Raw genomic sequence first — 16,577 nt, 5'->3', positions numbered from 1 at the left:
ACTAATTGAGGAAATGCCCCACAGCTGGATCTCATGGAGGCATTTCCCCCACTAAAGCGCCTTTCTCTGTGATAACTCCAGCTGTGTCAAGTTGACACAAAACTAGCCAGTACACTTGGGAAGCTGGGTGAATTCCCCACATCCTAATAGTACCAACTGAAACTTATATTATCACCTTGCTGGCTAGTATTTCTGACTGAGCCATTTTTCTTGCCATCTTATGTTAAAGGACAGGAATAACCTGAGGTTAGCCCTGCGCAGATTTATACTGCTTGCTTAGTTTATACTTCTTTAACTGATCCAACACTGCTGATAACCAGGTTTGGTTCTCATTCCTAAACTGAAGGTCTCCTACATTTATCTACAACCCTTGTGCTTCTTGCCTGCTTATAAGCAGACAACTAAATAGCTGAACTTCTCATTGAGAGGAGTGATGTGACAACCTTTTATCCAAAAGGAGTAACTCCTTTCCTCTATTTGTATATAGTCAAGCCTAGAGATGCCCCTGTGTGATGAGATGACTGAACATTCTCTTCCTTAGTATGTCAATTGGAAGCACCCAACCCCCAAGGGTTAATAATCTTATTCAAGTAAGAAAATAAGAGTAGGAAGAGAACCTTGTGGTTTTGAAGAGTCTAGACAACACCTGTCAAACAAGAGCACATCAAAATTCCTGGACCAAAGCAGGCATGGATATGCAGACCTAGCATCCCAGAATTTGGGAGGTTAACAACAAAGAGGGTCAGGAGTTAAGGGTCACCCTTTGCTACAGAGTGACTTGGAGGCCAGCCTAGAGTACATGAGGACCCTGTCACAAAAATCAAAGCTAAATAAATGTCATGGGCTATAATATCAAGTCAAGCTCTGTAGAATTGACCATCGATAGCTGTCTTAAGTAGAAGCAAATATTTGGAGACATTGTCAGTATTGATTCACAGTTTACTAATGTATTACATCTGTTCCTAGTTACTAATATCCAAATCTTCAAGTTTTCTGCTTAAAAGAAAAAAAAATGAATCAGGGTGATCCAATAGCAAGGCACTTTGGGCAAACTTCAGAATTGCCTAAGCACTAGACTCATACAGTTTTTGAAAAAGCAGATCTTTTGGTGGAGTAAGCTTTGAAATATCTAAAACATTTCGCAATGTTTCTTGGAACTCAATGTGTATATGTGGTTTTCTTCAGTCTTTTTTTTTTTCAGAAAGGAAACTTAAAAACCAATGAAGATATTTGAAACACTTGCACCATTCTGAAGCAACAAATGAGTGTCCAGTCTACCTTCTACCTGCTAGCTGGCTCCACCTTTTCCTTCAGGGGTGATAAGCTTAGGTTATTGTTTTTAACTACACCTCAAAAATATGGATTGAGGCCAAAAAGGATGGTGTGATTTGCCCAAGGTCCTGAGTCTACGAATTTATTTGTACCCTGAGTTGAGACTCAGTTTCTAAGTGCCTCTTTTGCCAAGTTTCTCTTAATGGTCAAATCTAGACATTGCTGGATTTCATGACAGCTCCCAGAATGCACCTCTTTGCAGTGAGCCTTGGGGGCTCACATAGAGGCCAGGCACAGGGAAGCAGGCAGCCCACCCTGTGTAATGTTACCATTTCCCTCCCACAGCATTTTAGAATGCCAAGGGCTGCCTGCAAAGATGCCACCTTTCTACATTCCAAGTTGCCCCTCATAATTGATGTTTAGTGGGGCACTTCTTTCCAGTCCTTTCAAAATTTGAATTTTAGAGTTTAGAGTCTTTTAAAGACATATAATTTGTTTCTACCATATTATAGAGTCCAATGGCAGTCAACTTTAGAAGCCATCCCACCCTTTTCCTTTGAGCATTAATTCAAAATATTGGGTTTTTCTGTTTTGTTTTTCTCAGACACAAAAGGTTTGTATCAAGAGCAGTTACGAAGGCACGTGTTACAAGGGAGGTGACCAAGACGGAAATCCTTTATCTGTCTGAATACAGAGACTCAGTCAGCTAACACACATAGAGCAGTGGTCTTCAAACTCAAGTAGACACCAAATTTGCCAGGGAGGTTAGTTTAACCTGCGGCCTCCCATCCTTCTCTACTCCCAAGCTATCTAGGGAGTTTCTAACTAAGGAAATACCTCAGAGCCTGCCTTTCAAACAAGACCTCTGAGTGGTATTGATCCAAGAGGCCTGTGGACCACATTTCAGAAAAATCGTTTCTGGGTCCTAGAAACAGAGTTTGCAAAGAAAAAAAAAAAATTTAAAGTGGTCTCTGAAGAAAATCTCTGTGGGAATTGAGCAATGCATATTGCAAACTCTGAATTGTGTGGCAGGAAGGGGTGTCGAGTTTGGGGAAGGGAAGTGTTTTATTTCAGTGGGGCCGAAGGGGTGAATCTGTAGTGGGGGGGCTGCTTGGGAGAAATCCCTGACTATCAACTGTCAGCAGCAGTGAACCCAAGAGGCAACAGATGTGAGAGGGTAGCAGCCATGAAAAGAAGAAAAGCAATGAACTGTCCCGCATGGCCGGCAGGGCTTGTTTCACATGGACTTAAGCCAGCCCGAGGAGCTTGCAGAAGGACCACAGCGAGCACCTGAGAGGAGAGGGCTAGAGCATTTTCAGTGAGTTGTAACCACGCTTTGCTTTAATGTTGGGCAATGCTGAACTGAAATCCCTAGTATGAAGGATGACATTGCAGTTTCTAATGTGAGCACTAGCGATGAACTGAGTGACTTCTTCGCTTGGCGTTGCCCCTGTGATCCTGATACATCCCCGGCCCTCTAGTCCCTGATGCCCTTGTCCCCAATGCCCACATCCCTGACACTCACATCTCCTCACCCTTCCCAATTCTCATCATGTCTCACATTCTGCAGCCTGGAGCTTCTGCTCAGCTCATTTCCATCTAACTGCATCCTGCAGATGTTAACTGAATCTTCGAATTGTTACCACCCTCTGGGGGGTTATTTATGGCAGCCTTGTTAGAAATGCCAACAAGGGCCAGAAATGTCCCAAGTGAAATTCCGGTCTTGAGATAGAAAATAACATTTTCTGTCTCATATCACCTCTATGTTAACTCGTGAGTTACAGAGTGAGTTCCAAGACAGCCAGGGAAATAAATAAATAAATAAATAAATAAATAAATAAATAAATAAATAAATGTGCTTACGACCCATACAAGCCTTAAGGATAATAAGTAAAGCCTAAAGTCCTGTTCTTGTTGACCTACTGTATCAGCCCATAGGCACCATTCTGTGTAATCCACATGACATCCTCAGTTCTCTTGTTCTGTAGCCCCATTAACAAACAGAGATTCATACCAGGTAGGTTGCCAGACATAAACTGGTGCGGCCATACGCATCCTGTGTGTTAATGTTGGCGCCCATCTTTAGCAGCAATTTCACTGTGTCCACTTGACGTCCCGAAACCGCGTGCATCAAGGGCGTGCATCCTGGAATGAGACATTTCAACAGCCTTTACAAATGTTTAGCTTTCAGGATTTATGAGCAAACCGTTGGTCTGTTCATTCATTCTGATTTCCTGTAGCACAAATCCAGCTGCTGGATTTTGTGGGACTGAGGGGAGCCAAGGGTGATGATTTCTGTTTACATAGCGATGTCTTTCAGCTCCCTCCCGTCAGCTGTCTGATTCTCTCCTCTCCGCATGCTCAGTTGTCTGTAGTAGTTGGTAGATTAAAGCACTTTGGGCAGGTGACCAAAACTGGCAATTGTTGCCTCAGGGATGTGAATAACTCCAGATCTACCAGGTAAGACTGACTAAGCTGAAGTAGGTGCAGAACCTGGACCAGCTCTTGGTCCACCCAGGTAGCCAGGTTCAGCACACTTTTGGAGGTAGCTGGACAATTGCCTATCGTTGGGCTATACAAATTCTCAGTAGAATTCCCTTCACTGAACTCTTTCTGAATCAACACCACCAAAGTCATTTTGTTTATCAGTGTGTTTTCTTGCTGAATAGAAATAGAGATGACTGGGCACATTTTGCTTAACTTTGAGGGGCTGTTGCAACAAGCATGGAGTGTCACATTCCTTCAGACCAAGAGGCCAAGCTTGGATCTGACCCCTTGCTGAATTGACATGTGCTTAGATTCTGTTGAGCTTGTGGTTCACCTCTGGATGAACCCAGCTATGGTCCACAGAGATCCTCAGAATGGATAGATCTCTGGGCTGCCATTCTCCCTGAATATGGCAGCTGGCAACCCAGCATTCCCTCCTTTTTATTACTGAAGCAGCGATGAAGTAATTCTTAGTACAGTAGATTCTTCCTTCCCCTTCCTTCCTTTCTCCTTTTCTCCTTATCTTCCCTCATCTTCCATCCATCCCTACTTCCTTCCTTTCTCCTTTCCCTTTCTTCCTCCTTATAGCCCTTCCTATCAAGTAGTTACAAACCTTATGGTGATTGATGCATGCACTCCGGAGGAAAACAGAGGCAGGCAGATCCCTAAGTTCAAGGCCAGGCTGGTCTACAGAGTGAGTTCCAGGATAGTCAGGGCTACAAAGAGAAACCTTGTCTTGAAAAACCAAAAGTAAATAAGTAAGTAAGCAAATAAATAAACAAATAAATAAATATTAAAAGTTAAAAAAAAAAGAAGAGAAAAGTACAACCATTAGAGGGGAAAGAAAGGACATAAGGAATAAGAAAATAAAGCAGGACTGGTGAGATGGCTCATTGGCTAAGAGCACCCGACTGCTCTTCCGAAGGTCTGGAGTTCAAATCCCAGCAACCACATGATGGCTCACAACCATCCGTAACAAGATCTGACTCCCTCTTCTGGAGTGTCTGAGGACAGCTACAGTGTACTTACATATAATAAATAAATAAATAAATAAATCTTAAAAAAAAAAAAAAGAAAAGAAAGCAATTAGTAAATCTGAGATATTTAGTAAATAAATTAATTTTACATACTATTTTTATAAAATTACATGCTCTCTCTGACCAGTTTAAATCAATCTCGAGATTGTACTTTCTATACAATCTTCAGAGAACAAAGAACAGAAATTTACCTTATTAACAGACAATATTTATCATAAAGTTATGACAACGAAAACAAGAAATAGCTCAACAGTTTAGAAAGGAGAGTTCAGGAGACACTCAGACTTGCATAGAGTGTCACTATATAATTCAGGTGACATTGTACATTGGTGGGGAGGGCCAAGGTATTTAATAAGTATGCACCGACAAGCTGGCTGTACATGGGGACAGGCTTCCATAGTTCCTTTCAGATTGCTACATTTTGCCGGTACATTTTTGTCTCTAATCCATTTGGGTTAGGTTTACGCCCTCATCTTGTACCTGTGATCTCTGAATTCACACCTTAGGGCTGTCTATAGTGACAGCTAAGTCGTGTGAAAGGCTGATGCTATGTGCATTTCCTTTTCTTGCCTCTGTTCTAGCCTTTTGAGTTTATATTGCATTGAGATTAGGTGCTGAGTATGGGCACTCCTCCTCTGTTCCTGATCTCAGAGCCAGAACATTCAGTCTCTAACAACTGAGTAATACTGCAGATAATCTTAGAAAGGAAAGTCAGAGAAGGGCTTTTGCCAAATTGCCTGGCGTAGACTTGAACTCATGACTCTTGTGCTTTATCCTCCCGAGAGGCTAGATCTATAGTCTCATGCTACTGTACCTGGCTTTGTTTTCTGTCACATTGAGAAAGCTCCTTTCCATTTTTATTTTCCTGAGGTTTAAAATTACGGATGCATATTGAATTCCATGGAATGCTTCTGTGCCAACTGATAGGATTTTTCTTCTTTAACTAGCTAGTTAATGATTTTCCAGAGTATTGATACTAATGTAGTTTTAGCTCATGAATATAGCTAAAAAGTATTTTCCTCTTTTCTCTTTTCAAAGAAATCATATGAAATTAATGCTGATTATTCTTGAAAAATTTTGTAAATGGGTCCGAGAGATGGCTCAGTGATTACGAACATTTGTTGCTCTTGCAAAGAACCTGGGTTTGGTTCCCAGCACCTAGAGGTTGACTCACAACCATCTGTACCTCAAGTTCCAGAAGATCTGACACCCTCTTCTGACCTGGGCCACCAAGCATGCATATGGTGTACAGACACAATTCAGGCAAAACACTCAAACACATAAAATAATTCTAAACAATAAATAAACACATAGTACAACTGTACAGGACCATCAATGGCTGAAGGTAGTCCTCTTTAAGAATTTTTAAATTATGAATTTAATTTCCCAAATATTTATAGGAATATTTAACTTGTTTCATACTAGGACTGTTAACAACCATTAATTATGTTTATTGCTTGTGTCCACTGTGGTATTTTCATGTATAGATGAACAGCAGGTTCTAATGGAATCTAACCTCTTCTCCTCCTCCCAGTTTATTTTATTTTGAGCAATTAATCCATTTTGTCTAAATTGTCAAATTTACACGTGTGAAGTTATTTGCAGCATTTCTGTTGGAACTGTAGTGATGTCCCTGGTTTTATTCCTAAGAGCGGGAATTTGCATCTCCTTCGGGTAGTTTTTCTTGTCAGTGCTACAGGTTGTTCCCTGTTTCTTAGATTTTTCACTATTGTTTTCGTTCTCAATTTCATCATTTCTTGTTTTCTCTCTCTCTGTGTGTTTTGAGATTATTTCGCTCTTCTCCCTCTAAGCTTCTGGAGCGAGAACTCATACAGATGATGGAGGTGTTCCCTCTTGTGAAGCCATGCAATACTGTAGAGAGTCTCTTCCTATCAGTGCTTTCGTGTGGTCAGTCTTGCCATCTTGCCCACAGAATGAAGGTTTTCGGAGGTTCTTCTTCTGTCCGCGTGTGTTGGCACTCTGTGTTGTCAGCTCCTTCAGCCCCAATCCTGGGATATACAAGGCAAAAGGACATTCCAGAGAACTCACCACCATGCCCGTCCTTGGATCTCAGGACTTGGCCCTTCTCTTGGTTTCCAGAGTTATTTTAGTCATCGTATCCAGAGTTCTTAGTTGTATTTAGAAAGAGTAGAGGTGGAAATACAACCATGATGTGGTCTTAAGGGCCAAATTCTTGGCTCTCTGAAGGATCATGACACTTAGATTTCTCCAACTTCCATTTCTGCTCTTCCTAGATACTTGTTATAACTACTGGTGGTCAAAGAGAGGGCTCAGTCCCCAAAGTGCTTGCTGTGCAATCCTGAGGACCTGAGTAGGTTCCCCAGAACACGCATAAGAAAGTCAGACTTAATGTTTTGTACTTGTAATATTGGCCCAGAGGAAATGGAGACAGGCAGATACTTGGGGCTCACTAACCAGCTAGTTTAACTTACTGGTGAGTTCCCAATTCCAGGGAGAAACTCTGTCTCAAAAAACAAAATGTATAATACCTTAGGAATGACACCTGAGGTTGACTTCTGGCTTCTACAAGTGTGTGTGCGCCCGCGAGCGCGCGCACACACACACACACACACACACACACACACACACACACACCATACTTGTCCAGTCCTACAAAAATACTGGAAACAACTCACTTCATAATAATATATGAAATATAATAAGTGAACAGTGAGTGAAAGGTGCTGAAGTTCTCTGTCCAATGTCATTATGCTGAGAAATGCCAAAGGATTCTACAGAGCCACAGGCAAGATGCCTGCAGTATCTTGTAGTCATTCAAAAAGAAGTTCACTAGTGTTGTTCATCTCAAAAGACCATCTCTGAAAGGATAAAACATTTCATCCCAGGTTTTAAAAAAAACCCAAAAACTCATGAACAACTCACCTTCACTGTCACAACATTCCAGGATGGACGGGTCCTCCCGAATCACGGCAGTCAGAGAGTTGACATCTCCATTCGATGCTGCCTGATACACCATTGCCAGGTCGACTTCTTCAGATGAGTCACCTGCATGAACCAGACACCCTGTTAGTGTGCAGAGTACGCTCACTCAAAGAATACTGTGGACCAGATTGTCACCCACACAAGTGAGTCACTAAACCTCCCTCCCCATTGAATCCAGGCAGAGGCTGAGTCAGCTTTGGTCCCATACTCCTTTCTGGAAGGGACACTTCTGAAGAAAAGTGGGCCACTCTAGGTCATTTGCAACACCACCACATGTTGGCAAGGAGCCCTGGGATTAGGCACTCTTTGACATGTTATGACTCTTTGGGCATTCAGGTTTCCCAAGATTAGAGAGACCAGCAAGGGAAGAAGGCCAGCATCTTGGCATTATATTCTCCAAGACCTGAAGCATGCTATGGTCTTCTCTTTTGCTTGTTTCCTGTTTAGAGTCGAGTTCTTGTGTAGCCCAGGTTAGCCTTGAATATTCTATATAGCTGAGGCTGATCTTGGATTGCTGATTCTCTTACATCCACCCCTTGGGTGTGGGCATTTGCAGATGTGGGCTGCTATGCCTGATTTTGTGCAGTTGTTGGGCATTGAAAGCATGTGCTTTCTAGGTAAGCCCTCTACCAACCGAACTACATCCATGGCCTCATTACCTGTCTTCTTAGCACCTCAGTTCATCCATCTTTGGGAAAAGCATTATGCTCCTCCCTCTCTTCCAGAGATGCTCCGCACCTTGAGCTTTGCTGACTGTATCTCCCGACGCCTTTATCCCGCTGCTGTGCATGGGAGGGAGGCACTGAAGACTGGGAAGGGAGAAGGTGGGGCTCTCCTTCCCTTGCTCGGCATCTAGCAGTAGCTGCCTCCTTCCCACCAGGAGCTTTTCCTATGCAGAACTAGCTCTCACGTGGCCCCCTCATAACCTGTCCACCACTGTTGTCCTGCAATTTAAAGTAGAGCCATAGCTTTTCATTGGTGTTCATCTACTGCATTTATATTTGCCTCTCGTGCCTCATTTTGCATATCTCTCCCCCCCACCTCCATTAAAGCCTGTTCAGTTTCAACCACCTGGGTTTGTATAGATGCTATTTCTAGAAGAACTAAGGTTGTATGAAACTGCTTTGAATGAGGGAGCCAACTGTTTACTGTGCTTTGTGAAGAATGGATCCAACAGATTTTACTGCCAAGGATGACAAGAGACTGTGGTCAGGTGACTGTAGGAATGCACAGAGACGGCTAAGAAGCGAGCTGTCTCGTGGGACACCTCAGGAGAGGCTGTGCCAGGCCCCTCTATTAGAGTGGAACCTGGTTTTGTTTTCTCCAAGTGTAACTGATGTTCTGACAGAGAATATCTCAACAGTTTTAAAGTTGTGTTTTTCTTCTCGTATGGACACTAGGACCATTGGCCTTTTGGGTCTTTGAACTTTAGCGGGCACGAGTCCTAAAGTTTGGGTTTGGTTTCTCTGTCCCAGTATTTCTGAGAAACCATTAATGATTTTTAACCAGCTAGCCAGTCCAACGCAAGCTCGTAACTGGGGACGGCTTATTTAGGACAACATCGTTTTGTACAGTGAGTGGCTGCTTTCTAAGTCGTCCACGTGTTGAAGCAGGCTCCCCCGCTCATTTGCATGGCAGGGTGCGGTTGGTTTGATGCTTGGGTACAAGTCAGGCTTGTACTAACCAGCTGTGTGGAATTGTGGGCCAGTCACCCTCACCTGGCTTAGTTTCCTTATCTGTAAAGTGGAGATCTTGACAACACTGACGAGTGCCTCCCTTAGAAGCTATCTCCCTTGGGTGGAGTGACTCTGTTAATATTAAGCCCATGTGCTTAACAGCAGCCTGGCACTTAGTAAGCATTTTTTAGTACTTGCTACTTATTCTGCTCCACTTAAAAATTACTTAGACAGTGTTACATGTCTGGGCATATATTTAAAATTGGGCTTTTGTTGATGAAGGCTACTAACGAAGCCATATATAGCTTACATTTTGTTACAAATCTTCACACAAGTCGGGACTTTGTTAAGATAATTCCCAGTGTCTCTGGGTGTGGGAACTAGGGCCCCAACTTAAAAGATGGACCTACTTTCTAGTAATATGTGCACATTCAAAGATGCTGGTAGTGACCCCTGGGAAGGAGAAGCCTGATTGGGTCAGGAAGCTGCCAACGGTGACAAACGGACTACAGAGCTGTTTGTTTCTTATTGATCTGGGGCAGGGCATCACTGTGTAGCCCTTGATTGCCTGGAACTCACGCTGTAGATCAGACTGGTCTCAAATTCATGAGTGATCTGCCTGCCCCTTTCCCCATTGTGCTAAGACCACAAGTGTATGCCATCACACCAGATTCAACTGTGGGGTTTTATATATATAAACTGCATGCTACATCGCAACATGTTCATGTTCCATTCATGACTGATACACACAGCACCTTCATCACGATGTGGAGCTGTACTGCCTCCTAGAATTAGGATCCCAAAAATATTTTGCCAGAAGGATTTGAATATCACATTTATGTGCAATATATCTGAGCCTGTCAAGTACCCATGAGACTCAATGAAAGATGGCCGAGTCTGTCCTTTCTCCCCTCACCCTGATGCTAGCTTTACTTTGAACATTCTGGGGTGATCCTCAGTGCTCCACTTTCAGGCAAACTGCAGCTTCAGTGGATTATTTTATCCTGACCCAGAGGCAGAATATGTGACCTGGAACAGAGTTATTAAGAATTTGCATCATTGTGGCCAAGGTGACATATTCAGGGCTGTGGACCGATTAGAGTCTGTGAAAAGCAAACAGACTCCAGCTGGGATTGTGGAGAGCACTGCTCTCTCTCCTTCCCCTCCCCGCCCCCTCTCACAACCCTCTCTCTGTTCCACTGCCCATGAATTGGGAAGCCTGCGGTCAGCATCTGCCCGGTGAGAAGAATGAAGATGGAGCGGAGCAGAACAGAGCAGAGCCAGGGGGAGGGAAGAGCTGAGAACCGCTGACACCACTTGAACCCCCAATCACCACACCTAGGCCAGCAATACCTTTGGAATATTTGCATGTGCCAATACATCCTTCTTATTCATTCTCTTATTCATCTTATGGTTTTCTGCTTTGTATTACCTTGTGAACATGTTTCAGTTTTCTTGTTAGTTTGCCAGAGAGTTCTAAGCAAGGACAATTTTATCAGTGGCACACTTGCAAGGAACGTAAGGTATTAGATGGATATTGGCCCCACAGGATTTAGTGAACTAAAGCATGAGGAGGAAACTCTAACTGATAACTGATTATTACCATGTTGAGAGAGTGATAGGGCCCGTCCATTCTGCACAGGTCAGGGTTACACTGGGATATCTAACCTATGTGTTAAATGTGGCTGGAGGAGGCTTGGAAGAGTAATAGGAGAGAGGCTACAATGAGGTGTCCTGAACTTCATTTGTGTATCCTGAGTGGTTTAAGAGAGCAGGATGGTTAGTTCTGGAGATAATTCCATGAGGTCACAAAGGTGGTCTAGTTAGTTGGGTTTGCATACAGAACATTTAACCATTTTAACTCTACAGTTCTCTGGTCTTAAGATATTCACAGTATTGCATAACCACCACCACCCATCTCCAAGCCCCTTTCATCTTCTAGAACTCAGTACTCATTACATCGTAACCCCTATTTTCCCTGCCCAGCTTCTGGAAAGCATGACTGTAATTTCTGTGTCTGTGAATCTGAGTCTAGGTTTTTCATATGTGTGGAATCAACACTGTTTGTCTCTTTGTGACTAGATTATGTCACACAGCATTATGTTGGCTCATTCATGGAGGATCATGTATCCACTTTTCCTTTTGAACATTGAGTGATTTTCTGTTCTACATATGAACTAACCATATTTATTTCTTTATTCATCTTTTGATGGCCACTTGGTTTTTCTTTTTCTTTTCTTCCTTTTGGTTATTATGAGTAATGCCCCAGTGAACATATGTGCACAAATTGCTTTGGTAGCTAGCTTTCAACTCTTTTGGGTATACCCTCAAAAGTAGAATTGCTGGATAATGTGATTATATGTTTTTTTATGTTCAGTTTTTACAATCAACTATACTGCTTGTGTTGATTTTTTTTTTGTCAACTTGACCCAAACTAGAATCATTTGGAAAATTGGAATCTCAGTCGAGAAAATGCCTCCATAAGATTTGTTTACAAGCAAATCTATAGGGCATTTTCTTAATTTATGATTGATGTTGGATGTCCTAGTCCACTGTGGGTAGTGTCATCCCTGTGCAAGATGTCTTATGTTGAATAAGAAAGTGGACTGAGTAAGCCATGGGGAAGGTATAGTAAGAAGTGTTCCGCTATGGTCTTTCAGTTCTTGCCTCTAGATTCTTGCCCTGAGTTCTGTCAGTGATGAGTTGTAACCTGAGAGCTGTAAAATAAAATAGCCAGTTCTTCAAGTTGATTTGGTCATGGTATTTTCTATCACAACAATAGAAGTCCCTACTAAGCAACTGTTTTTCAAGGCAGCTATACCATTTTATACCACATCTATACACAGGTTCTAATTTCCCACATCCTCATCTCGCTTACATATTGTGTGTGAAAGGATGTTATCTTTCATAACAGCCATTCCTTTGAATCATTCAACCTTTGAATGGTTAAAGTGGCTGAGTATCTAGTCGTGGTTTTAAATTACAGTTCTCTAATGGTTGCCAATGTTGAATATCTTTTGCATGTGTCATTGGCTGTCCCTTTATTTTTGGAAGAATGATTATTAAGATCCTTTTTCTCACTTTGTAATAAGGTCATTGTTTTGTGGTCTTGGCCTTTAGGGATGTATGAAGAACTTTGCTCTCAGATGTTGAATGCACAAACTGCTACTCCTCTATGGCTTTCCTGTTTGCAGTTAGTCGAGTCTCCCAGAAATTTGTCTATATTTCTCTTTTGTTGCCTGTGCTTTTGGCATCATGTCCAGGAAATCCCTGCCAAATCCATTGCTAGATGTTCTTTCTTTGGGCCCTTTTCTAAAAGTTTTATGGTTCTACGCATTATGATTGGATCTTTGATATGCTTGCAGTAAGGTGAGAATTTAAAATCTTTCCTGTTATTATCTAGTGTCTTAAGCACTGTATTTTGAAAACCATCACTGAGTGATCTTAGTGCCCTTCTTAATTTTATTTTATATGTATTTATTTTTTTCAACACAGGGTTTCTCTATGAAGCACTGGCTGTTCTGGAACTTTCTTTTAGACCAGGCTGGCCTCAAACTCACAGAGATCCACCTGCCTCTGCCTCCCAAGTGCTGGGATTGAAGGTGTGCACCACCACACATGGCTAGCACCCTTCTTTCTTTTTTCTTTTTCTTTTTCTTTTTCTTTTCTTTTCTTTTCTTTTATTCATCTATCTATCTATCTATCTATCTATCTATCTATCTATCTATCTATCTATCTATCTATTTTTGGTTTTTCAAGACAGGGTTTCTTTGTATAGCCCTGGTTGTCCTGGAACTCACTTTGTAGACCAGGCTGGCCTCGAACTCAGAAATCCACCTGCCTCTGCCTCCCAAGTGCTGAGATTAAAGGCGTGTGCCACCACCGCCTAGCAACCTTCTTAAAAACTAGCTAGCCATAGATATATGGAATCATCTTTGGACTTTCAGTTCTACTCCATTAATCTGTATGACTACTACCTTCATGCCAGTACCACACTTTTTGGTTACTGTAACTTTATAATTTGTAAAACCAGGAAGGATGAGGCCTCTCTCTAATTTTGTTTTTCTTTTGTAAAACTGTCTGAAATGTCTGTGAGTCCATTAGGATTCCATATGAAATTTTTGATGAATTTCCCATTTCTATAAAAATGTCGTTGAGTTTTTGTCAGAGACTGTATGGTTTTTTTGAGGACCAGTGACATCATGATATGCCTTTGTAGTTCAGAAAACCCTGGTTGTCTTCTTGTTTGTTGGCATCTTCTTTAATTTACTCGAGCATCTCATTGTAGTTTTGGGTGTGCAAGTCTCTTGCCTTCTAGGTTAAGTTTATCTCTGTGTACTTTATTCTTCTTTTTCTATTGTTAATGCTCTTGGCTTCAAAGGGCCCTCATGTAAACAGTGCTACAATGAAATTTTCCTGGACTCTTACGCAGTCAGAAGTAACAGTGACGGAGTGACAAAGATATTTGAGTTACTAGAGCTTGACAGCCAGGTTCCAGGTCATGCCACGAGGAAACAAACATCCTGTTAAAGATGGATAGTCTTGGCTAGAAGACCATCCAGGAAGTGTGCTAAGAAGGAACTCAAAGTGAGACATGAAGAAGGGAGAAGGTGTGTGTGTGTGTGTGTGTGTGTGTGTGTGTGTATACCCTACAAGGCTGATCAAAATGAACTTCCGAGTTCATTTTAGCTTAGGGTCTGCTAGGAAACTAGCAATTAATAACTAGAAGAGTCTTAGAGGCTACGTAGAAATGCTCAGTCTAAACCATGGTGAGTGTGGATCCCTAGTTTTACCTAGGAGCTGCTACAAAGAATCTTTGTAGAAATGAAAAAAAAAAAAAAAAAAAAAAAAAAAAAAAAAAAAAAAAAAAAAAAAAGATGTTGCAGAAATCACAGGTCCAAAGAATGGTTGATCATCTTTTGGGATCTAAAATGAGGGCAGAAGAGTTTCTTTTCAACAAAAGGTCACAAATCCACTTAACATCATCCAATAGCTCTATATAATTGAACAAGACATGCCCCCTTTATCCTCCATGTATCTTTGGATATATGTATCTGTCTATCTTCTATCATCTACCTATTTAGCACCATGAATTCATCATATCTCTATTGTTCTTCCCCGGGAGTAGGTTTTAAATGCTTCTCACTTCTGTGTATGAAGCCTAAACAGAGAGACCTATGCACAGTTGCATGTAGAAAGATGGTAGAATACACACACACACACACACACACACACACACACACACACACACACACACAGAGAGAGACAGAGAGACAGAGAGACTGAGCCACACCCACTCCAGTGAAGTCTGTGTGACAGGCCTAAAGGCTTGGACGCAGTCCCAAGGCAAAGAGTTTCACAGAAACTCAGTGTCCTGGAACCTTGGCACGAATCTCCAAACCTGTCCCTGTGGTAGTCGGTGTATGGATCTGTATGCTTTCGTTCAGTATTGTTTTATTATAGGTGCCTCCAAGAAATGATTTTACTAAACCTAAATCAGGCTGAACTCTACTGTCTGGCCTTTACCAATGTCCTAGGCAGTCCTTGAGCTGATCCTGGGCTTGGAATTTCGTAAGAATGTCATTCATCCAGATGAAATGCCCCAGTGTTGACAGTTGGTAATCGGGCATCTCATTTTGCCAGATAGGAGCTAATATTCTCAGGGCTAGTTCAAAATAGTAAACTTAGAATTCTCATTACAGTTAGGTATGGCAGACTACATTGCAAATTATTAGAAAGTTGGTGAGTTCTTCTGACAAATGGAGATTCCTTACAGATACTTAAAAGAACAGCCAAGTTACTGCCATATGCAAGAATTTACTATGGCCTAGGAAAAAGGAGGGTTGTGGTTTAAGGAGGAACTACAGTATTGCATTATTCATGAAAAGGTCTGCTAGAGCAGAACCCCCAGGTACAAGCTTTCACAAGGCTCAGAGGAATAGCATAAATTGTGACTAGGGTGTGAAATCCTCACCTGGCCCCTGTCATTAGCTGACTCTAGGCAGGGTTGTTCTTATCTCAACTATAAACATTGCCTGGTTCCTGCCAGTCGTTTGAATACATTTCTCTGTTTTGTGTCAGATAACTTCAGTGTACCTTGGCTGTTGTATCACCTAACTTCTTTGTTTTTTTTCTGTAATATATAAGTCTGATGCCCACTTTGACACATTACATTCAGATACAACACTCCCTTGTGTCCGTATTTGTTTGTCACTGTTTGCCAACTCCCTGCCCACCTGTACCGGAACTCTGATTCTCACAAGGATTGAGGGCCCCACATTGAGGCCAGTCTGTGGCAAGAGAGGACATGAAGGAATAGGGAGAACCATGGGAAGAAATATTGGCTGTGTATTCTAAAACATTTCATGTGTCTCTATGCATGGAATACACAAAGAACCAGAAGAGCAGGCTAAAAAATGAAATGTCTTGGTCATGTTTTGTGCCTCCTGTCGTTTTCAGACTCTGTAAGGAATTGACATTGCTTATGGTCATCGAAGTTAGCCAAGCTTTTCTTCTCATAAATGTTGAGAGAGACGTGGCTTAGTAACTTTACATTAGTATTTCATTACCCAAAAAGTAGATAGAGCTTTATACAGCGATCACTGTTCTGGTTTAGATATAATGTGCGTCCCTAAGAGGTTCATGTGTTGGGGGGCTGGCATCCAGTAAGAGGTGTTGTGTTGCTTTGGGAGCTTCATTAGGAGGTAGGGTCTAGCTAGGGATGTCATGCTGGGGTGGGGGTGGGGGTGGGTCCTTGGGGGTCTCTTGTTCCCAGACCCTTCCGGATTCTTTATGATGCTTCCTTACTGCTGGGATGTGAATCACTCTGCCATACTTTGCCTACAGGATGGACCAAACCCTCTGTTACATGGGCCAAAGTAAATCTTCCCTCCTTTAAGTTGCTCTTTTGACTACTTGGCCATGGCTATACAAATACTTCAATAATACAAGTAAAGAAGCAGTTCAAAGTTGACATTTTGAAATTCCAAAAACTGCTGTGGGAAAATTAACACAAAGAGAATATTTCATGATTTTATAAACAGACGGAAAAGGTTGGCAACTGGTAAAGCCATCTGATAGATTACTCCTGAGGCCACGGCTGAGATCTGGGGTTTATTCAGAAGGAACTTTAGGTTAACTC

General features: G+C 42.0%; 1 protein-coding gene across 1 annotated transcript in view; it reads right to left on the bottom strand.

Annotated features, from left to right (window-relative positions):
* Positions 1–16,577, bottom strand: part of Ankrd55 (ankyrin repeat domain 55) — a 94,745-nt gene that overhangs the window by 57,990 nt on the left and 20,178 nt on the right. The window contains exons 2-3 of the mRNA XM_021208622.1: positions 7,701–7,823; positions 3,287–3,417 (exon numbers count right to left, since the gene is read on the bottom strand). Coding sequence (XP_021064281.1) covers positions 3,287–3,417; positions 7,701–7,823 — 254 coding nt within the window. The remainder of the gene's footprint in view (positions 1–3,286; positions 3,418–7,700; positions 7,824–16,577) is intronic.

This window comes from Mus pahari, chromosome 11 (assembly GCF_900095145.1).
Source record: "Mus pahari chromosome 11, PAHARI_EIJ_v1.1, whole genome shotgun sequence".
In the NCBI taxonomy this organism is placed as follows: Eukaryota; Metazoa; Chordata; class Mammalia; order Rodentia; family Muridae; genus Mus; species Mus pahari.
This window is presented reverse-complemented; position numbering and strand designations above follow the sequence as displayed.